The 26428-nt window shown below is 43.8% G+C and overlaps 1 protein-coding gene across 3 annotated transcripts in view; it reads right to left on the bottom strand.

Moving 5' to 3' along the window:
- LOC147010648 (transmembrane gamma-carboxyglutamic acid protein 1-like) overlaps positions 1-26428 on the bottom strand; it is a 60088-nt gene that overhangs the window by 14957 nt on the left and 18703 nt on the right. The window contains exons 1-3 of one of the 3 annotated variants that reach the window (XM_085858750.1): positions 8897-9211; positions 7020-7201; positions 5992-6031 (exon numbers count right to left, since the gene is read on the bottom strand). The exons of 1 other annotated variant lie outside the window; for it this stretch is intronic. In XM_085858750.1, the coding sequence (XP_085714876.1) occupies positions 5992-6031; positions 7020-7022 (43 nt within the window). In that variant the 5' untranslated portion in view covers positions 7023-7201; positions 8897-9211. Of the gene's footprint in view, positions 1-5991; positions 6032-7019; positions 7202-8896; positions 9212-26428 lie in introns of those variants that run through there. One more of the 3 variants, XM_085858751.1, reaches the window with a different exon arrangement.

The raw sequence follows: 26428 nt of genomic DNA, 5'->3' as shown, positions 1-26428 counted from the left end.
GTGTTGCACAAGCGGGAGCGCGGGCGTACTTTGCCCGCAGCTCTCCTTTATTACGTACTCAGTACACTCGCAAGCCGGGCGACTACGGCATCACTACGACGCCTCAGGCGGTGCGCACTCCTTATATTCCTGGCAGACACGATGCTCACGACGACCACTCCTCCCATCATCATGCCCCGCCCTGCATGCCCGCAGGCTATATCACAGAAGAAGAAGAAGTAGAAGAAGAAGTAGAAGAAGAAGAAGAAGAAGAAGAAGAAGTAGAAGAAGAAGTAGAAGAAGTAGAAGAAGTAGAAGAAGAAGTAGAAGAAGAAGTAGAAGAAGAAGTAGAAGAAGAAGTAGAAGAAGAAGTAGAAGAAGAAGTAGAAGAAGAAGTAGAAGAAGAAGTAGAAGAAGAAGTAGAAGAAGAAGTAGAAGAAGAAGTAGAAGAAGAAGTAGAAGAAGAAGTAGAAGAAGAAGTAGAAGAAGAAGTAGAAGAAGAAGTAGAAGAAGAAGTAGAAGAAGAAGTAGAAGAAGAAGTAGAAGAAGAAGTAGAAGAAGAAGTAGAAGAAGAAGTAGAAGAAGAAGTAGAAGAAGAAGTAGAAGAAGAAGTAGAAGAAGAAGTAGAAGAAGAAGAAGTAGAAGAAGAAGAAGTAGAAGAAGAAGAAGTAGAAGAAGAAGAAGTAGAAGAAGAAGAAATAGAAGAAGAAGAAGTAGAAGAAGAAGAAGAAGAAGAAGAAGAAGTAGAAGAAGAAGAAGTAGAAGAAGAAGAAGTAGAAGAAGAAGAAGTAGAAGAAGAAGAAGTAGAAGAAGAAGAAGTAGAAGAAGAAGAAGTAGAAGAAGAAGAAGTAGAAGAAGAAGAAGTAGAAGAAGAAGAAGTAGAAGAAGAAGAAGTAGAAGAAGAAGAAGTAGAAGAAGAAGAAGTAGAAGAAGAAGAAGTAGAAGAAGAAGAAGTAGAAGAAGAAGAAGTAGAAGAAGAAGTAGAAGAAGAAGTAGAAGAAGAAGTAGAAGAAGAAGTAGAAGAAGAAGTAGAAGAAGAAGTAGAAGAAGAAGTAGAAGAAGAAGTAGAAGAAGAAGTAGAAGAAGAAGAAGAAGAAGAAGAAGAAGAAGAAGAAGAAGCTTTGCTTAAATAAACACACCGAGTTATAAAAACCGCTAATTTGTTGAAATTATCGGATTTCACTCCAGATTGACATTATTTTGTCCACCAGATTCGATTCTCAAATCCAACATAATATCTAGATTAAATATACTTTAATTAGTCCATGAGAATAGATCGTGTTTCCAAATCGAGGAATCTTTGAATAGGCCGAACAAAATGGCGAATTCGGACCTCCATCGAGTGTGAGCAAGGTGTTCAAGGATGCACCTGATAAATGATACAATTAAGGTCGTTAATTATCTTTAAAAGGGGTGTTTTAATTAACCGAAACAGCCAATTTTTCACTCTTGCACTTCCTTGGAGTTCCCTTAGTATGCATGCACAGTTTCAAGCTGCGAGGTTTCATGGTTTTGCAGTTATGGACTGACACGGACATGGACACGGACACGGATACGGACACGGACACGGATACGGACACGTACACATACACACACACAGATTGGCAAACTTCAGACGGGCCTGGACATGTGCTGGCTTGAGCAGAGAGACCTTGCGTGCGCTGCAGGATTTTAATCCATGACGGCGTAGTGTGTTACTTATGGTTTTTTTTGATACTGTGGTCCCAGCTCTCTTCAGGTCATTGACCAGGTCCTGCCGTGTAGTTCTGGGCTGATCCCTCACCTTTCTCATGATCATTGAAGCTCCACAAGGTGAGATCTTGCATGGAGCCCCAGACCGAGGGAGATTGACTGTTATCTTGAACTTCTTCCATTTTCTAATAATTGCGCCAACAGTTGTTTCCTTCTCACCAAGCTGCTTGCCTGCCTATTGTCCTGTAGCCCATCCCAGCCTTGTGCAAGTCTACAAATTTGTCCCTGATGTCCTTAGACAGCTCTCTGGTCTTGCCCATTGTGGAGAGGTTGGAGTCTGATTGAGTGTGGACAGCTGTCTTTTATGCAGATAAAGAGTTCAAACAGGTGCAGTTAATATAGGTAATGAGTGGAGAATGGGAGGGCTTCTTAAAGACAAAACTAACAGGTCTGTGAGAGCTGGAATTCTTACTGGTTGGTAGGTGATCAAATACTTATTTCATGCAATAAAATGCAAATTAATTATTTAAAAATCAAACAATGTGATTTTCAGGATTTTTGTTTTAGATTCCGTCTTTCACAGTTGAAGTGTACCGATGATAAAAATTACAGACCTCTTCGTGCTTTGTAAGTGGGAAATCCTACAAAATCGGCAGTGTATCAAATACTTGTTCTCCCCACTGATGTGTGTGTGTGTGTGTGTGTGTGTGTGTGTGTGTGTGTGTGTGTGTGTGTGTGTGTGTGTGTGTGTGTGTGTGTGTGTGTATGTATATATATATATATATATATATATATATATATATATATATATATATATATATATATATATATATATTGTTGTGGTTGACGAAATTCGCAAACCACCATTCAGGTCCCTTAGGTGAGATATCTCTGTAAGTATATGTGTAGTTAGGCCCAAACCCGTTGTTTAGAGAGAATAAATGTCATTCATTCGGGCTGCGACCCCTCTAGATAGCCGTTTTTCTTTTACTATCTTTATTTTGGACCAGCCGCCATTACTACCACCACCAACCACGTCTCAACAGCCATCACACAACAACCACCAACCGCAACGCCGCTTCACAACAACAGCCACAACCTTTACCGTCACAACTCGCTCTCGCAACCATCGCATCACCGTCATTCCCGCGCCGCTTGTGGGCACCGATACTGGACTCGTGCAGGGCGCGCACCGAGCAGCGGGTGCAGAGGCACAGCCTTTTCGAAGAAAACGGATCAAAAACGACTCACGCCCACTTCTGTTCCGTCCTATCGGCGAGCGTGGGGCGATTTGGCCCCGCCTCCAGGTGCGTCGGAGTGTGGTCACTGTATGCAAATTCATGGATCAAAAAGCATTCACGCCCACTTTTCTTCTGTCCAATGGGGAGCCAGCGAGAGGTAAAGGGTCGAAGGTGAAAGAGCGAAGCCACAGGGGGGCTATAAAGGGCCGCGTTCGCTCGCCAAAAAGGCAGTTGAGTTGGGAAGAAGCAGTAGTAGTCAGTCAAGTGGAGTTCGGAGTTGAGTTGGGAAGAGCCAGTCAAGAGAGGAGTCGGAGAAGGCAGTTGGACGGAGCTGTGGAGAGTTGGAGAGGTGGCGGCGGCGAAGGCAGTCGAGGGGGTGCTCGTGCCAGAGTCGGGGAGCTGCGGAGAGGAGAGGCCGGCAACGCGACCGAGGTTGTGGTGGAGACGCTCGTCGCGGGACCCGAGCCAGGTAGATATCCTCCTTCCCCCGAGCATCAACAACCCCCTCCTGTTTCCCCCCGCGCTGAGATAGTGCGAGAAGGGGGCCCCGTTCCCACCCCATACCAGGCAGTCCCAGCGAGGCCCGCGGAGTCGGGGCGCCAGCGCCATTTTGCGGCTCATCAGACGGGTAGGCCCGACGCGGTCTCGGCCCCAGGCCGTCTGCCCCCATCATCCTTAAGGGTGGTCCCTTTTTCTTTTGCTTTGAGTATATGTGTTGTCGGCGCCGTCTGTGAAGTAAAACTGTACAAGTGTTGCCGTGTGCTCGGTAATCGGTTAGCTCTGCATTGTGTCTCACTTTTGCATTTGCTTTTTGTGTATTATTGTGTGTTTCTTCTTCTTTTACATTTGCTTTTGGTGTAATTGTATATGTGTGCTTTCCGTTCATCGCGAAATAAATGTGCTTTATGTTGAACTGTTTTCCCGTTTCGCTTCGTCTTTTCCTTTATTGAATCTCCATCTTACTTCACGTAAAGGGTTGGTCGTGGGCTAAAACGCCCGATAATTAATCGAACCGTCCAGGTTGACGATAACACCGCTCGGTTATCCCGATAGTACGGAACGGGTCGCTTAAAGTGGCCCGTGTCCGAAGTCGACCTGCGGCGAGGTGCGATCGCCCGGTCTACCCTCCGTGTGGGTACTTAGGTAGGTCGAATTTGGAGAGCAACCGTATCCCACGCGGGGGGCCGATTGGCACGATCGTGGTGAGGCCGAAAGGCCCACCCGTGACTAGTTCCCGGCGTTAGTCCGAGAGGGTCACGACGGGATTGTCCGTCCGGTGGGCGACGTGCCGCGATTCGAGTTACGTGGCCGTCCGCACGCCGGCGGGCGCGAATCCGCAACAATATATATATAAACCAAAAATTTTCATTGATTACTTGGCGTTTTACATCACGAAAAAAACAAAAAAAAAACCTCGGTGTGGTCCAGAAAGGCAAAATATGGTTATTGCATGTCCCAAAAATAATTTGCAGGTGTACCGTGCATCCCAGAAGAAAAATGATCACTGTGTGTAAATCTAACATTTTTTTCCCCATTTTATAACACAAAAAAACATTGCGGTATTGTCCAGCAAGGCCAAATATGTTAGCTGCAAGGTTTTGTGATAGATCCTCTCAGGCCATTGATCATGCTGAGATCGCCAACAGTTAAGGAGGATCATTCCCTGCCATGCCGCATGACATGAAGACAAACCGGTTTGTCTTGCAGTTTCTTAGCGTTTTGTCCTCTGCTTCATGTTTGCCTTTATGATAAATTAGTTAAATCTGTCTCTACCGCTCACCGCCATAGGTTAGTAAAGTGTATTTCTATTCGGTTAAATGCTGGTCACAGTCATTTTGGTGCGATCATCTGGATAGTGCCGGTCGTTGAATCGGCCAAGCACATGCTCATCTTCACCGGTGTAAAGCAACAGACAACGAGCATTTGAGAAATCATCAAAACATCCACAAATTTGAACACGCAATCTTGCCCAAGGCCTGTTAAGGTAACTTATGAATCGCAATAAAAACCAATCTATTAAATTATTGTACACAGGAGTGGGGAGGGGGGGGAGAAGGGGGCTGTTTAATAGATGCACATGTAACCATTCTTATCACATCAGGTCAAAACGTATCAAAATCCCAAAGGTACTAGAAGTAGATGAAACTCACAAGAAATTATTAAAATGAAAGGCAGCTTGTTAACAGCCAAATGGTAAGAAAATCAACTTGCATTCAGCAATACATAAAAACACAGGTAACCACAGTTAGAAATTGGAACGCCACTCGGTGAAAGAGCTACCTCTGCCAGGCTGAAGAGTTTAAGTTTTGTATCCCACCAATAGGTCGGATTTGGATTCATACCTGAACCAAAATCGAATCGGCTTGTTCTCGTCACCTATTCAACTCATCCACCAAGTTTTGCTATAACTCGTCCACAACTTTTTAAGATATGCTATATTTAATTTTTGGCCCCATCCCTCCATGGAGAAGAAAAACTTAAGAAAATTTAAAAAGAACTAGAGTAATTCGACTGCGCGCAGTCGACGGGTATGCCTCCGCTCTCCCGCACAAACACTTGAATATTGGCATATTTGACCCTTGACCTTTATCACATCTGGCCAAAATCTAATCAGTTAATTGCCCTGTCTAACTTTACCTTTGTACCAAGTTTGATGAAATTATGTCCAATATTTCTTGAGTTAGGGCGTAAACAGTAAAATTTCAGTTTGACCTTGACCTTTGACCCTTATCACATCTGGCCCAAAATCTAATCACTTAATTGCCCCGTCTTACTTTACCTTTTTACCAAGTTTGATGATATTCTACAATTTGCTTCTTGAGTTATCGCGTAAACGAAAATCCGGACGAACGAATGGACAACCCGGAAACATAAAGCCTCCGGCACCCTTGGTGCGGAGGCATAAAAATATTTTGGATCCAGATCCACATCTTCACCAAAATCGAATAATTTCATCCTTGTCACAAACCCAACCTGTCCACCAAGTTCCATCCGAATCCATCCATAACTTTTTGAGCCAGGAATGAAAACACAACCTACATTCACTTTTGGTGGTGGAGGTAATGAGAACATTTTATACCTGTACATCCAAGTGGAGCTTTGGAACACTCCGGACAAACCTGGCAGGTGACAAAGAAGTCGGGATTATAAGTAATTGGGACATGTCTTGCGGCGCACAAAGGAGCTTTCAAAATGTATTACCGGAGGAGGAGTGGGCCTACCTGACCATGAATCCCACCAGGCTAAGAGAAGAACGAGAAAATTGGAATATATACACACACGATGGAAAAATAAAATCATTCAAATAAATTAACTTCTTTATTGTCTAACCAAGAATATGCAGACAAAATGTCTTTTATTTTTGGTACAATCTTGAGGCTAACTTTAAGTCGGCAGGATAGTCTACGCCCAAGAGGTATGTACTGTTCGCTCACCTCTGAGCAGTCTAGCCTGGGCGATGACCCCTCCCCCAAAAAAGGAAGTAAACTAGAGGGGGAGCACTCGGTAGAGTGCAAAACCTCCGCCGCAAATACTGCTGGGTCACTTAAGTGAACCTGATATCCTATTCACTGTAGGTCAAAACGGCTCAGACTCTACTGAACCACGATTGAATAAACTAAACTAGATCGACGCACATGTAGAAATGCCCAAAAAAAAAAAAAAAAAAAAAAAAAAAAAATCGAAATTTTTTTGAAAAAAAAGTTGCAAAAATTTTTTTTTTTTCTCTAACAAATTTTGTTTGGGGGGTTGTAAATACCTTAAAACATGTAGAAATGCAAAAAAAAATAAATTCAAATATTTTTCAAATAAAATCGAAATTTTTTTGAAAAAAAAGTTGCAAAATTTTCTTAGTTTTTTTTTTTTGGACCGAGTCCAAAATCTAATGGCATGATCCTTGGACCATACCTAATCCCCCCACCAAGTTTCGTCAAAATCCGTCCAGGAGTTTTTCCGTAATACTGTTCACAAACAAACAGACAGGGGTGAAAACAGTAACTTCCGTCCATCTTCGATGGTGGAGGTTAATAAATAAAATTTGTTTTCAGAATCAAATGGCAGAAAATTCACTCTTCATGCCAATGTAAATAATTTACAAAAATCGCTCACCATCTTCCTCTTCAGACATCTTTGCAAATGGACGGTGTCGTAGTCTCCTCTCACATATATACCATGAATATCATTGCTGGAACACGTCCAGTGGACCACGACCACTCACGACGTCCAGTGGACCACTCACCGTCAGGATCTCACAAAGAGGCCCGAGCGTGCCCCCAGTTCAGAACGCTTTCCTGTGAACGGTTATGTTGACAAAGACATGTTGGCGAAGGCGCTCAGGTGAAGTGTTGTGGTAAGCTCATTTCACAGGTAAAACGAAAGGCTGACAATGCTCGTGGGAATGTCAATCGATGTTGATTCATATTTATCATGGTATTAATTTGGGTTTTTAAGTACAATGACAATCAATATGCATAACCATCAAGAAAGTGAAAGGGAGAAGGGTGGGGGTGGTGGGATAAAACGGGGGAAGGTAGTTGGACAAAAAAGGGAAAGTGGGGTGAGGGTATGAGGATGCTGGGTGGGGATATGAGGGTGTAGGGTGAGGGGTATGAGGATATGGGGGTTATGAGGATGTGGGGTGGGGGGGTTATGAGGATGTGGGGTGAGGGGGGTATGAGGATGTGGGGTGAGGGGGTTATGAGGATGTGGGGTGAGGGGGTTATGAGGATGTGGGGTGAGGGGGGTATGAGGATGTGGGGTGAGGGGGTATGAGGATGTGGGGTGAGGGGGTATGAGGATGTGGGGTGAGGGGGGTATGAGGATGTGGGGTGAGGGGGTATGAGGATGTGGGGTGAGGGGGTATGAGGATGTGGGGTGAGGGGGTGTATGAGGATGTGGGGTGAGGGGGTATGAGGATGTGGGGTGAGGGGGTATGAGGATGTGGGGTGAGGGGGAGTATGAGGGTGTGGGGTGAGGGGGGTATGAGGATGTGGGGTGAGGGGTTATGAGGATGTGGGGTGAGGGGGTTATGAGGATGTGGGGTGAGGGGGTTATGAGGATGTGGGGTGAGGGGGTTATGAGGATGTGGGGTGAGGGGGTATGAGGATGTGGGGTGAGGGGGTATGAGGATGTGGGGTGAGGGGGTTATGAGGATGTGGGGTGAGGGGGTTATGAGGATGTGGGGTGAGGGGGTATGAGGATGTGGGGTGAGGAGGGTATGAGGATGTGGGGTGAGGAGGGTATGAGGATGTGGGGTGAGGGGGTATGAGGATGTGGGGTGAGGGGGGTATGAGGATGTGGGGTGAGGGGGTATGAGGATGTGGGGTGAGGGGGTATGAGGATGTGGGGTGAGGGGGTATGAGGATGTGGGGTGAGGGGGGTATGAGGATGTGGGGTGAGGGGGGTATGAGGATGTGGGGTGAGGGGGTATGAGGATGTGGGGTGAGGGGGTATGAGGATGTGGGGTGAGGGGGGTATGAGGATGTTGGGTGAGGGGGGTATGAGGATGTGGGGAGAGGCGGGGTATGAGGATGTGGGGTAGGGGGTTATGAGGTTGTGAGGTCAGGGGGTAGGATGTGGGGTCGGGGGTAGGATGTGGGGTCGGGGTAGGAGGATGTGGGGTGAGGGGGGTATGAGGATGTTGGGTGAGGGGGTATGAGGATGTGGGGAGAGGCGGGGTATGAGGATGTGGGGTAGGGGGTTATGAGGTTGTGAGGTCGGGGGGGTAGGATGTGGGGTCGGGGGTAGGAGGGTGTGGGGTAGGGTGGGGTTGGGGGTAGGAGAATGTGGGGTGCCAGAAAAGTGAGAGGGGAGACAACACCAAGAATATGGGGGGGGGATCCATTTGAATGATTAATTCATTGTTCCGTATAACAGTACATAATAATGGATGGACCATTAGAATCTAGAACGTGAGTTCGAGCACAACCATCACAAGAGGGTATCGAGTTACCCACACGGATTGAGCATCGAACCGAATTATTTACCCGAACATAAGAGTGTGACGAACTCCGGCCGTCTTGTCTCCGCGGCCCACAAGGCTCCACTCGAACAGCTCGTCCCACGGAGGTCCGCACCCGCCGAGCCTGGGGGTCTCACCGACGGTCTATCGTAATCACAGGTGCACCCCGTCCGTCCAATCGCGGTTCAAAACGATCCGTTACTCGTCCCTCGTTTTCCTTCCCGAACCTGCGATACCAAGCGAGTAACTGTGATTTACAATGCGTACCAACCGCCCCACAGGGCGATCTCACACACAGGCCGCGCTGATTGGCTGCCGTCATGACGTGGAAAGTCCTTGTGCAGTCCCCGCCCACCTCATTCCTTTACTTCTTCTTCTTCACTTCTCCACAATAGTCTATCATTCTCAACTCTTCTCCAACAAGCCATGATCATCTTTTCACTCTCCACATCGTTCCTTTCATTATTTATCCTTTCATTAGTCCTTCCTTCTGTTCTCCATATTGTACACAAGCCTGGTGTTGGCTTATTAACGGGTAAGGTGGCTGGCTTAATAGTTCAGGGCCTTGAGTTCGAACCCTTAACCGTTGAATTAATACCAGGTGGGGTTGACTCAGCCTGTCATCCTTCCGAGGTCGGCGAAATGAGTACCAGTGCACTGGTAATCGAGGCCACTGCATCAGCGGCACAGCTGCGCCCCCATTAAAAAAAAATGATGCAACCAGCAGCCACGGTCTGCATACGATAGCTCGCTATCTTCAACGTTGTATTTGTACTTCATCAATCACTTTCACGCTCATTGTGATGAACTCGCAGGTTGTCCGTGCCCAGGGTGGGGATGGAGGTGGCAAAAATACAAATAGTGTCTTCTGCAATCGAGCGGGCAAGCTGGGAACAACAATTCCCATTTATTGCCACGTCTGATTCAATTTAAATGCTCTAATGGTGGCGAGGTGCTCCATTTGAAACTTGTTTGTTCGATATTTGTCCATTTTTAACGTCTGTGGTCCGTAATAAACATTTGTATTGGTGTCAAACAATCTTCAGATTTGGCCTGGGGATGGAGGTACGCCTTGCTCCAAGACCCCGTTGATCTGTTTCTCTTCGATTTTTACCACATTCCGATGTCAAGGGGTGAAAGGTGAAAGATTAAGGAAAAAACAAATCATACTTTCTGCCTTGCCAGTCCCAATTGTGTTTGAGTGGATAGAAATGAGCTTGACGAGGAGATTGGTGGGACGCCGGCTGAGATGGGCTGGACACTTGGTGCGGATGGGGGAAGAGAGAATGGCAAAGAGAGCGGATAAATTGAGGGAGCAAGATTGGAGGAAAAGAGGGAGACCATGGTTGAAATGGGAGGATTGTGTGAGTAGGGATATCTGTAAGGTGGGGGTGGTTGGAGTGTGGAGGGAGTTGGCTGAGGACAGAGCGAGGTGGAGCAGAATTGTGACCGAGGAAGGGAAGAAGCTTGGTCCCATCGGACCAAAACCCCTAATAAAGTGAAGAAGAAGAAGAAGAGGAAGAAGAAGAAGAAGAAGAAGAAGAAGAAGAAGAAGAAGAAGAAGAAGAAGAAGAAGAAGAAGAAGAAGAAGAAGAAGAAGAAGAAGAAGAAGAAGAAGAAGAAGAAGAAGAAGAAGAAGAAGAAGAAGAAGAAGAAGAAGAAGAAGAAGAAGAAGAAGAAGAAGAAGAAGACGAAGAGTCATCGGGTTGTACTTGTACAGTGGACAAAGATTCAAAATGGCTGCAAAACAACACAGGAACAATATAACACGAGTAAGGAACTTAAACGCAGGAGGACATTAGGCCCATCAATGGTGACAAACATATATGATATGTGGTTGGTTGTTTGTCCGTACTCTCTCCTTTTTAAATGCTGAGCATCGAGTCAGAAGCAGCACGTGACGTTTTTAAAGTCTTTGGCATAACTCAGACGGGGTTTGAACAACCCATCTCCCAGACTCCAAGCGGTCGCTTAACCATCTATTCGCCACTGAGATGACGTCATGGTGAGAGCATTTCTCAAACCATCTCGCGATGCCTCTCCTCCTTCTTCTTCTTTTGGTAACCAACTCCACTGTGGGCAGCAATCATTTGCTAAGGGTCGTGGCTGTGCTACTAATGCAGTCCCCCCTGCCCGTCGGTTAGATGAAGAATTTGTCATTTGTTCAAGGTGCTGGCGATGCCTCACCTCACACATATTCGCAAATACCACCGTGGGATCTTTTCTTTAATGGCCACCAACTACTGCGAGCAGACAGGACGCCCAGTTCAACGTCCATCAGAAGGAGGGCATACACATTGATGTCTACGAAACACCAGTATGAGAGTTTGTAGCTGGGTCGAGATTTGAATCCAGATGAGACAGATCCTCGGTAAGTGTGCCCTCTTCAAGGCTGTCCTGCCAGCCCACCATGCATCTGTATTTCAACCGATCCAAACAGGAATTGGGAACATGATGTCTCACCACATCCCCCAAAGAGTGAGGTCGGTACATATTGGTCTGGTGTCTTCTTCTACATTCCACAGGATTTTCTGTTCCACATGAGTCAAAAATCGAAATTAGTCGTGAAATTACGGTTTTTGGCCTGCCAAGCATTTAAGTTCAAACTAAACATTGCAAGATATGGCAGAAAAATTAGTCTCCTCTTCTAATCGACTCTACACTCAGAGGTGGGAGGAGAGATGATCTAGATATACAGTATATATATATATATATATATATATATATATATATATATATATATATATATATATATATATATGTATATGTATATATTGTTGTGGGCCGGAGGTCCGGTGGCGAGAATGACCGCTAGGTGGGGAAAGTTACGTCGTCTCCCACCAGACTCCCGGAATCGTAGGCCGTCGCTCACGGATAATTCCGTGAGGTAGTGGGTCACTTAACCGACCGTAGACGCCAATACCTCCACCGCGTAGCGTAGAGTCTTTTTGTTTAGAACCAATTTACCTAATTAACCACACGGTGTCGTCTACCGGGGAACCACACACTCGGTACGTCTTGCCCGAACCGGATCACTCCACCAACTACCAACTACCTTTCTGGTTCAGATGCAGCCGAGCGGACCCGCCAAGAACATACCGGCTTGGATGTGTAAATAGATTATCGGGTATAAAAACCCGGCGAAACTCAGATCCCAACCATGCTCAAACAATGAAGGAAAAGACGAAAACGAACTGGGAACATTTCTAATAATGGTTTATTTACAATCAACTTACAAAAGGAATCAGAGCAGACATCGTGGGATATACAGCCAAGATTTACAATGATCAAACACTTAAACAGTTCGACTTAAAGACGGCGCCACACACTCAGATGAAAATAAACCCAGGTGTATTGTAAAGGACCCGCGCAGCCAGAGAGGGAGGTGAGCTAAGGTCGTAGTTCTTTTGGGGTACCTGCACGTTGGAGGGAAGGGATGCTCCGTGGTGTGGCACCTGTCAGTGGTCGTGCAGCTCGGCCCACAGCCACATGCGCGGAGACAGTGTCCGCGAAGGAGCCCGGGTGGAGCAGAGCGGAGTCCGAGACGGATCAGGGCTGCCGACAGGACCCACGAGAGACCCGGTAAAGATCGGGCGCCCTCGAACCAGTGCAACAGATGGGCCACCGAAGCGAGACGTGGGCAGACCCTCCGCGTCATGACCCTCCTTTCTTTGGAAACCCGCGACTCGAACCGTCTCACTCCAACCACTGTCTCGCTCCAACACTGTTTCTCTCCAACCTCAGACTCCAGCTAACACAGCCGACCCACACAGAATTCTCTCCCCACCCTCTCAGGATGGTGCCATAATTTATCTCCCAGCCAAGGACTCTACGCTGAGGATCGCTTCATAATTTATAGATCTGTCTCAGCGGGGAGGGCCTTGGTGAAGCCGACGCCACTGTCCACCCTGATTGGACAGGGTCTCCATGGATCAGCCCTTTCTGGGTGGGATTTCGGCCATGCTGGGAGAAACCTGCCCCCCCCCCTACATGCGTGTCTGGACTCATCAAGAAGAAGGCACAACACAAAGATTTTGCCCCGGCCAATGGGCCTTCAGATACAGCAGGTGGACAGTGGATCGTGATGGGGGATGGGATATAAAGATTTATTACCCTAACTAAAAAAACATCGCAACGCACCCCTTCGATTTCCCACTAAACACGAGGAGGGAATCTGTCTACACATATACTTAATGGCTAACTAACTTTGGGTCAGCTGTATGTTTGAATGCATACGGTTCCTAGAACTGTAACAATATATACCAGACGACCCGTGAACCCGTTGGGTTCCCGTTGTGACAGCAGTTCACAAAAAACTTCATTAAAAAAAAAAGATAGCTCCAGCGAACTATACCACTGAGGTTGTTTGCATTGATCAAATTCTCCCGAAGAGTACTTGACTGAATCGGGAATTGATTTTTTAATCATTTTTTCGTTGCCTGATTTGAACGAAACTTGATACTGCACACCGCAGGAGAATGGTGAGTAAGCTTGGCCGAAAATTTTTGCGCTCTCGTGTACCGTTTTGGCTGTATTTCAGGAACATACATACATACATACATACATACATACATACATACATACATACAAGATGAGAGTTTTTATATATATATATATATATATATATATATATATATATATATATATATATATATATATATATATATACATATCCATGTATATGGAAGGGCAAGGAGGGGGGGAGGCAACATTGTTAAACTACAATCGCATGTACTACGTGCTGTTGTGGAAATCTCAGATTTTCTTCCTTTTCTTTTTCTTTTTTACCCTCGCCGAAGGAGAGGGTATTGCATTTGGGTCTACTTGTTTGTTTGTTTATTTGTGTGTTTGTCTGTCTGTCTGTTTGTCCGCACAGAATTTTAGTGTTTTTCTCTGCAATCACTCGTCGGATTGAGACGAAATTTTCATCATTGGTGCGACTTCTCACTTAGAATGTTGTTATGATATTTATGATGTCATAGGTCACGTCGTATGGCAGCCGTGTTGAAAAAATGGAAAAAAATTTGACCTCTGCATCTCTGAAACCAGGACAAGGAAAAAATTGAAACTTGGCATTTACCAAGTACTCCTCATGGGGAATGAGTTTGATTTATTTTATGATATCATAGTTGCCATCGTTATGACATCATAATTGCATCTGTATAACACTACATCCGATCAGTATGAAAATTTTTGAGGGTCATCTAGGGATAAAATGGTCCACAGAAAAAAAAAATCATTACATCATCGGTCACGTGATTTAGTAGCCATATTGGTTTTTTTTGAAAAAGCCTTCAAAAATCTTCTTCTCTGAAGTGGCTGAACAAATTGAGGCAAAACTTTACACGGATGACTGCCTGTCCATGAGAAACAAAAGGTTCACACATATGATATCATAGGTCAAATGTTTGGCAGCCATATTGAATTCACCCTGAAACCTATAAATACACCACCCAAAAGAAGTCCCGGCGAGGGTTTGCAATCTCTGATTGCTCTTTTTATTGCTTATTGTTGATATTATTAAACCCGTCACCAAAGGTGGACCGAGGTTATGTTTTCACTCCTGTTTTCTATCTGTTTGTCTGTCTATGAGCACGATATCTCAAAAAGTTGTGAATGGAACATTACAAAACTTGGTGGATGAATTGGTTAGTTGACAATAACAAGCCAATTCGATTTTAGTTCGGGTCTGGATGCAGATCCGACATATCGGTGAGATACAAATCGTAAACTGTTCAGCCTGGCGGAGGTATGGGCTCTACTGAGTGCTGTTCTAGTTATCTTTGAAATTTGACCTGTGGCTGGAAACTGCAGAGATTTCCTTCCGACCCAGACTGCAAACTTTTCCATGACAGGTACTTTCTTTAGATTTCAAGTTTGTTATCACAATTATTTTAATCGCTCGCAAAGTACCCACCATATGGGTGATCTTGTTCCAAGCATGCAACACGTTATTCTGAAACATTTCATTATTTTGGTGGTGTATAGGCAGCAGACCACATGAAGCAAAAACACATAATGCTTTTGTGTGTGTATATATCTCTCATATGTATATGTATATATATATATATATATATATATATATATATATATATATATATATATATATATTTTTTTTTTTTTTTGACTGTTTTTACAACCATTTTTCCCTGCTGTGCAGGGGTTAGGCTTTTTCTTGAGGCAATGTTTTTTTTATGGCCGGATGCCCTTCCTGACGCCAACCCTGGTCGCCTCTTACGACACACAGGGATATGGTACACCTATTCTAACCGGGGCATACACCGGGACCAGTACACTGGTACTCACTTTGCCGACCTCAGATGGATGACAGGCTGAGTCAACCCCTTGGTGTTAATTCAGCAGCCAACGGGGCTTGAACTCAGGATCCTGGGATCCCAAGCCGCCACCCAAACCACTAAGCCAACACCAGGCTATACCACTTAAGGGTGGTGGGCTTGGGATCCTAGGGTCTTGAGTTCAAATCCTGCTTGGTTGAGATGGGAGCATTGTGTGAGTAGGGATATTTTTCATCCAATTGACTTTCCGTTGAATTGATACAAGGTGGGGTTGACTCAGCCTGTCATCCTTCCGAGGTTGGCAAAATGAGTGCCAGCATGCTGAGATGATTAAGACATTGGAGTATCAGAGTGGCGACCCATCCAGGATTGTGCCCAATAGCCTAGGAGACTGCTTCGGCAGCACCAACGCTCTGTACAGAGTATGGTCCCAATGGATGGATGGATTCAAACCACTGACTCACTGCTGACTGATTCACTCACTGATATTAAAGATCGGTACCTTCCTGGTGATGGAGAAAGCTGAAATTTTGCATGTCAATGGGCATCAACGCTGATACACCAGGAAAAATCACAGAACCATCGGAAAACATCCGTAAATGAAAATATAAACAAGAAGAAGACGTCGTGCAGAGCACAATACTTGCAAAATCCACAAAACAAATTTGACCTCAAAAATAATTAATTGGTGGTTGAATTCAGTTACCAAATATACAACTCCTCTTCAAATTTCAAGTCAATCGGATGAAAATTTACAATTTTAGAAATTTGGACTATGTTGATCTTTTGGCCAATGTGGACCTCCAAAATAATTGGCTCGTTGAAGTCAGTGACCTTAAATACAAGTCTGGAGACAGCGATGGTTCACGAGCAATGTACACGGTTCACCTTTTTTGTTTATTGACCTTCGATGGGACGCCACGGGCAAACTGGCGGGAATCGGGAAAAACGTAAATGATGAAAGTTGTAGTACTCGAAGAGCACCACTTGCATACCAACTTTCATTCGAAACAGTTGAAAACCCTAGGAGCTTGATGCCCAATTTATTGATCTTTTTGACATTTTCTAAGTTCGTGACCTTGTGACCTTGACCTTTGGCCGAAAATGAAAAATCGAGCTCCGTGGGGCTATGCAGGTGCCATTGGGATAACCAAATACTGAAACCCCTGCCAGATTCGACAACCCCCCTCGGAGAATATGTAACTTGAAATCGGCTACGCCCTAAAAATACATGTTTTTTTTGGGCGTGCCTCCCCCCATAATGGGCGCAGCATGCCCCTTCTCAGGAAAACACAACTAGATCATGATATAAACCTCCCACCCAAATTTTATCAGGATCAGATCAAAACCCACGGAGCTATGCTCGGGACAGACAGACAGACAGACAGACAGACACCCATAACGAATATAGTGGTCACTTACTGACTCATGAACCAATAAATCCTCTTCAAATTTCAAGTCAATCGGATGAAAATTGAGGATTTTAGAAATACCACCTTTGTTGTTGACCTTTGGCCTATGTTGACCTTATGACCTCAAAAACAATAGACTTCTTCCTTATGACAAACCCTCCGATGTGGTGAGTTTTCTTGAGGATTGGTTGAAAATTGTGACCTGAAGATGATAAACACAGACAGACAGAATAACACAACTGACTAACCAATATAAGTACTTGAAAAATCTTCGATTTTGCAAGTAACAAATGAAAAAAAAAAATGAAAAAAAAAACACACGTGAGTGATCCGAGACAATGGGGAAGCTGGCGGACATTTTTTTGTGTGTTGACGGACATCGAAGCCGATACACCAGGGGAAAATGTCACAGAACCATTGGAAAGCATGCGTAAATGAAAATATAAATAAATGAAAAGAAATAAATGCATTTTTATCATTTCTGAAACATTTTGTTTTGTTGGTGGACATCAGAAACCAAAGGCTCCTTGACTTTACACCTAATCTTTGTGTCAAGGATATCATCTCGCACATGCCTTGTGTCAGTCCAATGTTTGTCAAATCCAACCACATGGCCAGTTTTGATGCCATCCTTCGATCATACCCAGAGATAACTCGACCAATCTACAATGAAGTGGCGGTCAAACCCTCCACTACTAACCACAATGACACATGTGGACCACTGGTTGGAGCTTTACGACATCAACTAGCTCCGGATCATCACGCAATCGCTAAAACACATACTTGAGCTGGGTATCATTCAACTTTCAAGCAGCAACTGGTCCTTGCCCTTACATATGGTCCAGAAGAAGATGTCTGGTGAATTGATGACTACCGCGTGGTGACTACCGCACACTGAACCGGAACACAGTATTAGACTGTTACCCTGTACCACACCTGCAGGATTTTACTTCTCGACTCCAGGGAAAGCCAAGTTTTCTCCAAGCTTCACTTCGTGAAAGCACATCATCAGATTCCGGTAAAGCCGGCTGATGTACACAAGACAGCCATTACCTCTCCTTTTTGCCGATTCAAATTTGTTTGTGTGCCCTTTGGGTCACGCAATGTGGCACAAACTTTTCAGCTCTTCATCGATATGGTCACTATGGTTTGCATTTCGTTTATGCCTACATTCCTACAATGATTATTTACTCATAGCCAACGAGACGATCAAGGAGCGTCAACAGCATTTACAGCTCGTATTCACTCGCTTATCACAGTGTGGTGTCATGATAAATCCTGCCAAATATCAGTTTGGGGTGCCCTAGTTACAGAGTTTGGGGCAATTGATCGACGAACATGGCATTCATCCACTGGCTGACAATGTCAAGGCAATCCAGGACCTCTTGCAGCCAGCATCAGTGTGAAAACTATGGGAGTTTCTGGGAAGAATTAATTTCTGCAGGAAGTCCATTCCAAACTGGACAGACACCCTTCGTCCACTAACTGACCCCACACAGCATGGGAAGGAGCGAAAAAGACTTTTGGTTTGGTTCGCCGAATGTGCTGCTGCTTTTACTGCAGTGAAGTCTTTGCTCGGATAGGCCGCAATGCTTGTCCATCGTAAGTCAGATGCACCACTATGTATCATGGACACGTCAGATGTGGCAGTTGGTGGAGTATTCCAACAGCATGTGGAAGGGAAGTGGGAGTCCATTTCATTCTTTTCCAATAGGTTGCAGCCAGCAGAGACAAGGTACAGCACCTTTAGTTAAGATAGGGGAGGCTTACACCTGTTGTAAGCTTTGTTTCTACAATTCGTACCCTCAGTTTTAATGGTACCTCAGAGTTTCTTAGACTCATTAAAGGTTTATGCCTGGTGTTGGCTTAATGGTGAGAGTGGTGGGCTTGGGATCCTTGGATCTTGAGATCCTGGGATCCTAAGTTCAAATCCCACTTGGCTGTTGAATTAATACCAGGTGGGATTGATTCTACCTGTCATCCTTCTGAGGTTGGCAAAATGAGTGCCAACTTGGTGGTATCCTGTGTCGGAGTAGCGACCCGTCCAGGATTGTGTCCAATAGCCAAGGAGACTGCTTATGCAGCACCAATGCTCTGCACAGAGTATGGTCACATTGTCCAGATGGTTGGATGGATTACAGTACCAATCCACTATTTAGTTTATTGGGTTTTTTTTTCTTCCCTTTTTCCCGCCAATGTCTGTGCTGGATCTCGGAGCCGGCCAGAACATTCAGAATGAAATTTTGCAAAGTATATGGGGTTGACTTAAGTTTTGTTTTTTTCCACCTTGACCTAATTTTTAAGGTCTATGACCTAATTATAGACATTTAAATATTTTTCACCACAACTCCAGTAAGGTTTATCCAATCAGAATGGCGTTGCCCTCTCTAAATAGCCTCGAGTAAGGTGCATTTACGCTTCATTTAAATCATACCCCTCCAGGTTAAAGGTCAAAGTCAAATGACAGTCTGAAAAAAAAATGCATTTTTATTGTTCTCATTGCTCATTTTTGCCAATGCTGAATCTCAAAGACCACTTGGCCTTCCAAGATGTTCTTGCATCATAATCGTGAATCTGCACTGAAGTTGTGCCCCTGATATTTGATTAGTGTCCTTGACCCACTTTTTTCAGATTGTGACCTAATTAATTAAAAACACCTTTTTCATCATAACTTGAATGCTTTCCTTCTGATTTTCATGATGTTGAGTTTTCTGGATAGACTGTTTGTGGGGACACATTTTCTTAATTTACAGTCTATACCTAAATATTGAAGGTCACAGTCATATGGCGGTCTGAAACATTGAATTATAGGCGCCGGGGTGGGGGGGGGGGGCTTCCCCTTGGTGATAACTTTGTAATCACAGATATCTATGAGTGAGGTGCTGGAAGTTTACCTGTCAATCTGCAATTTTCATCACGCACCTGAGGGTAGACAGTTCTGTGTTTACACTGACCATGAGCCATTGACGCATGCTTTCCTGGCTGTAAGACATTAATGCATGATCGCTATTCACCGAGAGAGGTCTGTGACTATGTTTCTGAATTTACCACCGATATACGTCATGTGAGCAGAAAGGAGAATACTGTCACTGATGTTCTCTCTCTCTCTCTCTCTCTCTCTCTCTCTCTCTCTCTCTCTCTCTCTCTCTCTCTCTCTCTCTCTCTCTCTCTCTGCTCAATATCAACACCCTCAACACAATGACCTACTTCGATTTCAACAGGGTTGCCAAGGCACAGCAAGGGGGTTGGGAACTGCAGCATCTCAGAGCCAGCTACACATCACTCAAGTTTACTGAAATGACTCTCCCTATTTCTGAAGGTACTACTGTTTTTAACCTATCCACTGGCACCTCCTCATCCTTACCTTCTTTCTAATTCAGGTGCGCTGCATTTGATGCTTTACGCAATCTATCTCACCTTGGTATCAGAGCAACGCAGCACCTTGTAACTCAACATGGTATCTGGTGTGGAATTAACAGCGATGTGAGAAACTGGTCCAGAGCCTGTCTACGGTGTCAATGAGCAAAAATACATTGTCACTGTACGGTAACACCAGTAGGTACCGTTACATCTACTGATGCCCGTTTTGATCTCGTGCACATTGATTTTGGCAGACCTCTTCCACCATCTGGCGGTAACACATATCTACTGATGGGTGTTGACCGTTTTACGAGGTGGCCAGAAGCTATTCCAACATCCGACACATCATCGGAGGCTATCCAAGCATTTCCATATGGGTTGCAGTGTCTGGTGCCCCATCTATTATCACTACTGACAGAGAATGGCAGTTTGAGTCCATACTTTTCAAAATGCTGACTGAGCTACTTGGAAGTGAATGCACCAGAAGTGATAAGCAAATGGAAAGAAACATTAACGAGTCACGATACTCTTCATTATCCTAAACATCTCGATCATATCCTATCGTAATCACCTCCTTTCTAATGTATAAAGTTCTCTCTTCTTCAGCTGCTCTGGAACCAATCTAGTCACTTCATGCTGAACCCTCTCAAAGGCAGCTTTGTCCTTTCTCGGATGTGGTGACGAAAACCGAACATGATATTCTACATGAGGCATCACAAAATTTGTGTACAGAGTGCAAGTACATGTTGTCCGATTGCACCACCCCAAAACCTGTATATTGGAAAAAGAAAAAAAAGAAAAAAAAGAACAATAACTGCAAAATAAATGTACAAAATGTCCAAAAATGTGTGGAATATACTTAATTATCGATGAGATCACATCTGGCCCAATCATCATGGCAACGCAATGTCGCATCGCTCATAAAACTCCACAGTTCATAAAACACCTTACCCCACACAGTATTCAAGTGTATAATTCAATTGAAATAAAACAATTATTTTAAAGATCGTATAAAAAAAAATCTGGAATTTTAGTGCCGTTGATGGTGTTTTATACAGCACCTTATTTAACACGCTCAAGTACTGCTAAACGGAAGGATTTTCAAAGAGGTAAACCACGGATTTGTGTCCTACAGTGTTCAATTTTATAATTCAATTGAAATAGAAGAGACTTTAAAGATCGTATTAAAAAAAAAATCTTGAAGTTTACCACTGTAGATGCAGCATCTTTTACACCACCTTATTCATTTAACACGTTACACTAGTTATTCATGCCTGTTGTTTGTGTCCTTTATAACATCCTTAAAAATAGTAAGTTTCCTATTTGGAATGATTTTCAATTTTGTTTGACTGCCAGATAGGTAGGCAGAGTAGATAAAACAACGATCTCACTCCTCTCTGTGTATGTGCGATTGGGATGAATTCAGAAACAAGGTACTGCTAAACTACACGTTCGTTTTCCGATTTATGTTCTGATTAATGTTAAAAATACTGTATAACTTTCAATTTAAATCAAGTTGTTCCTCATTCATAAACTGACATTTGTATATGGATGGACAGAGAGGCAGAAGTGTGAACCAATTGCTTAACTCCACTTTTCACTTTGCATGCATAGGGTAAAAACAATATGCCTGGTGTTGGCTTAATTTGTTCGGGTGGTAGGCTTGGGACCTAAGGATCCTGAGTTCAAATCCTGCTCACCCGTTGAATTAATACCAGGTGGGGTTGACTCTGCCTGTCATCCTTCTGAGTGCCAGCTTGCTGGTATCCTGTGTTGGAGTGGAAACCTGTCCAGGATTGTGCCTAATAGCCCAGGAAAGTGCTTAGGCAGCATCGACACTCTGCACAGAGTATGGTCAGTAGATGATAAATGGGGCTTCTGGGACACCCATTTAAATGAATGGGGGGAAAGGGAAAAACTTTCTAACTCAAGCCCCAAAAGCTCAAAATAGGAGACTGATTTTCTCCCCACCTATCCCCTTCCCTCCCAAACAAGCAAATGTAAAGTTGAGACTATGAAAGATTGAGACTTACTGATTAAAGCACTTCTTCCCCCCAACATAATCACAGTCCTTTTATATTTTCATTCTACTCAAAGAGCGAACCAACGAATATTGGCCCATGTTCCACTTCAGGGAATAACTTAATTTTCTTATAACATTCATTACCATCGAGTATATTCACAAAGAATAACTTGGAACTTTGTTCTTAGTATAAGTGTCTTTGTTGAGCAGAAATGAAATGATAAACTTCTCTCAATGCTCTTATTTGACCACCTCCTGAGCCACATATTGTTTTGAGATTGTAGTAAATTGTTTTTCCATTGTTCAATTGATAACCATCAAAGTTTTCAGTCCATTTAAGGATATTAATTTTTTTCTTTACATCCTCCAACTTATTTGTAATTAAATTTATCCGCTTATTTGTTTTATCTACTTTTACCCCTGTTATTTCTTCAATAAGACTTATTTGATATTTCTCACATTATGTATGTTTCCCATTTAAATACCAAGGCTGATTACATCTCCACTCTTTGGTTTGGTTATTGCTTGGTTCTATCATTTATAAATCAGTAAAAAGATGGTGGTAGCCTGTTAAAATTCCCAACCCAATATCTTAACACTTGTATTGATAACCATAAGGGAGACTATTGCTTCCATTCTCTAAAATATACCTTTTATTATCAAAAGCTCCTAATGCTTTCTTATTTATCTCTTCTGTATATAATTGTTTTTTATAACTTCTTATTGTATTCATTTTTCTGTACTCTTCCTTCTTTAAGGTTAAGCAGTTGTAATAATGTTTAAAGTTTATTGTTTCCTTTATTATATTTTTCTTTATTCCCTTGAGCTTCTTGTCACACCTTTCAATGTTATTATTATCAATACATGTGAAAGCATAAGACTTTGATCTCAATCCAATAAATTCATTCATGACCTTCCCACCCAATTCATCTTTAAACTTACCAATAACCTTTTTATTCTTTGATGAAAACAATACTGTTGTGGGCCGGGGGTTGGTGGGGATAAACAACCACTAGGTGGAGCAGTGGATTCGGCTCTCACCGAACACCCGGAATTTAGGTCGTGATTCTCGGATAAGTCCGAAAGGTCACGGGTCCCTTAGCGGACCGTGGTCGCCAATATTTTGACGGCGTAGGGCAGGGTTAATTGCCTAATTTCAATATACCTAAGTACCCATGTCGTCTACCTCCCGGGGAAAACCACACTCTCGACGGACCGTTTACCGAGCCCGATCCGAGTGGGGATTAACAAGATCCGTCAGTCCAAATGAACAATTTACGACACGAACGGCCTTACTATTTCTCAAACTCGCACCGTGCTTGGCCATTGAAGAAAAGCACAGAAAACGAGCTGGTACATTTAACAGGGGTATATTTATAACAATAATCGGGGAGGGGGAGCACAAAAAGAGCAGAGTTATCACAAATAAAAGAAATGCAAATCATATACAATGAACAACACTTAGGCCTAAGTCACATTTGCCACGGCGGCCGTGGGGTCTTCAAAATCTACGGCCACTAGCAATTATACGGTGGCCGCAGTATTTCCACAGTCACACAATGTAGCAGTCACATATGTTTTTATTTTTCGGGGAGCCGCACGGCATATTTATAAATTGTGGAGACCAAAAACGTGGGGGTGCCGTACGGTCTTTGATTTGATGTCGCACAGTGACCTTAGGGCGTTCCTGCAGCGGCCATATAATTTTCAAGGCAGACGCAAGGTGCCCGCAAGGCGACCGCAGGGGGGCCCTAAGGCGAACGTGCGGCCAGACGGATGGTAACGAGTGGGTTTTTTTTTTGTTTTTTTCACCAGTTTTTTTGTTTCGGCTTATCCAATTGCTACAGCGAACGTAGAAATGAAAAAAAGTTATAACTCCGCGTTATAATTCCACGCCGACCTTACGACCTGTAAAATATAGCCAAATGGCGTAGGGCCACCCTGAGGCCACCGCAGAAACTCTGCAGCCGCCGCACATTTCTGTCAATTCAGAGGGCGTATAGCCACCGTATCCTTGCCGTAGAGCAAATGTGACTTAGGCCTTAGGTCTTAGAAATTGTGGAGACCGAAAACTTGGGGTTGCCGTACGGTCTTTGATTTGATGTTGCACGGTGACCTTAAGGGGGCCCTGCGGCGGCCATAGAATTTTCAAGGCAGATGCAAGGTAGCCTCAAGGTGCCCACAAGGGGACCGCAGGGGGGCCCTAAGGCGAACGTGCAGCCAGACGGACGGTAACGAGTGGGTTAATTTTTAATTTTTTTTACCAGTTTTTTTGTTTCGGCTTGTCGAATTGCTACGGCGAATTTAGAAATGAAAAAAGTTATAACTCTGCGTTATAATTCCACGGTGACCTTAGGCCTGTAAATGATAGTCAAACGGCGTAAGGCCACCCTGAGGCCACCACAGAAACTCTGCGGCCGCTGCACGTTTCTGTCACTTCAGAGGGCGTACGTCTGCCGTATCCTCGCCGTAGAGCAAATGTGATTTAGGCCTTAACAATTTCTACTTATACAGACTGATGCCCCACACACACACACACACACACACACACACACACACACACACACACACACACACACACACACACACACACACACCCAAAGAAATGGTGGCCACGGCCTGTATTTGCACCTGCCCACCTCATGCGGTCTGCTCGAGCTTGTCCAATGGCGGGACTTGAACCCACCGCCAACAACGCCGCACCAAGCTCCGGGGACGAAGAACGGTGCCACGGACGCCAGCCAGCATGGGCACGGACCACATGAGAACGCCAGCAGCTTCCTCTCTTTCTCCTTTATGAATGGGCGAACCTTGCTTGCTTTTGACAAGGCGAGCCTTGCTTGCTTTTCAACGAAGCGAGCCTTGCTTGCTTTTTTCCACGGCTCGCCACTTCCTCTTATTCTCCCCCTCTCCCGCGGGTCGAGGGCAGCGCTCTGAGGGATTCGCCTCCGGATTGGAGGCCTCCGTGGCCGCCCTTTATTGGTCGGGCCGAACACTCCCTCTGGCTGGGCGGGGCCTGAGGTGGTCAGCCCCGCTGATTGGCTGGGGCACGCGTGCGATGCTCGTCCTTCGCTCATTGGCTGGAGGAAACGCTCTATGCCCCTCCTTTGGGCGGAGCCTCGATCCGAAGTGACGGAGGCTCCGCCCACGCCCTCAGCCAAAAACACGTGGGCAATGGCGACTGGGTTGAGTGGGGTCGGCGTCGCTCTTGTTGTTGTTGTTGTTGTTGTTGTTGTTGTTGTTGTTGTAGATGTAATAAAAACCTAACTAAAAAATAACTCGTAGCGCACACATGAAATTCCCATTAGACATAGGGGATGGATTCTAACTATAAACACATACTTATCGAAATAACTGAACTAAGGGGACTGTGGCTGTTTGTGTGCAAAAGGCTTCCAGATTCGTAACAATACATCACCTGACATAATTACTTGTATCATATATATCAATATTATCAATCATATCCTCATATACATCACTTGTCTTAATTTCTAATATAAAACTATCTGTATGCATATATAACAATGACACATGATCCTGATACTCTGATTTTAAATTATTATAGTAATAGTCATACATTAATGACTTTAAGTCAAGAATTGTTGTTCCTATATAAATAGGTTTATCCATTTCAATACTCTCTTTTTTCAAATGAATAGCACAAAAGTTCTCTAAAAACACCTCAGCTCACTCAAAACTTGGTCTATTAATTAACTTTGAAGCCTGTTTCCAAGATGTAGCAAGTCTTATGTTTTGTCAATTCCTAACATTTTCCATAGTCTTTCAAAATATAGCATTATTCATAAATTTATAAAAGTCCTTCTCAAAATCTGTTTTTGCTTCTGTTCTCCTTTTTGTATTAAAATCAATATACTTCTTTAACCAATGACTTTGTTTAAATTTCAAAATCCTATGAATTTTCCTCACTCTCAACCCAGCAGATAAATATTGTCTCAAGTTCCTTTGATGCAAAACATAACTTTCTTTTTCATTTAATGTAGTTAGTAGTTTTTCTGGAGATTTACCTTTTATATTGAATGACTGTTGGTAATCACTTAACCATTCTTTTCTTGGACTTTCTTTATCAGGGGCATAAGGTAGGTCTTTATGTTTGTGATGAAGTTCTTCTAGATATTTTAAATCAACCTCAAAATAATATCCAACTTCAGCTTCATCCAATTCTTTATGAGAGGAGACAACAATGTCTTGTAAAACTTTTTCATGTTTTTCTTTAACCCATTTAAGTTTTCCATAAGATAAAGACTGAGACATAGCCCACCCATACAAATTGTTAACATCATAATACATCAGGTAAGAGTTGTCCTCATTCTTATTATAATCAGGAAGATATTTGTTATTTGCTTTAGCATATTTCTTGGAACATACTTGAGATATTCCTCCTCTTTTAGCCTTCTCTATCATTAAAAGCATATCTATATGACTGATTAATTCCAAATTCTGTTTTG

This window comes from Eptatretus burgeri, chromosome 16 (assembly GCF_056783735.1).
Source record: "Eptatretus burgeri isolate ZD-2024b chromosome 16, Ebu_testis_v1, whole genome shotgun sequence".
Taxonomy (NCBI): domain Eukaryota; kingdom Metazoa; phylum Chordata; class Myxini; order Myxiniformes; family Myxinidae; genus Eptatretus; species Eptatretus burgeri.
This window is presented reverse-complemented; position numbering and strand designations above follow the sequence as displayed.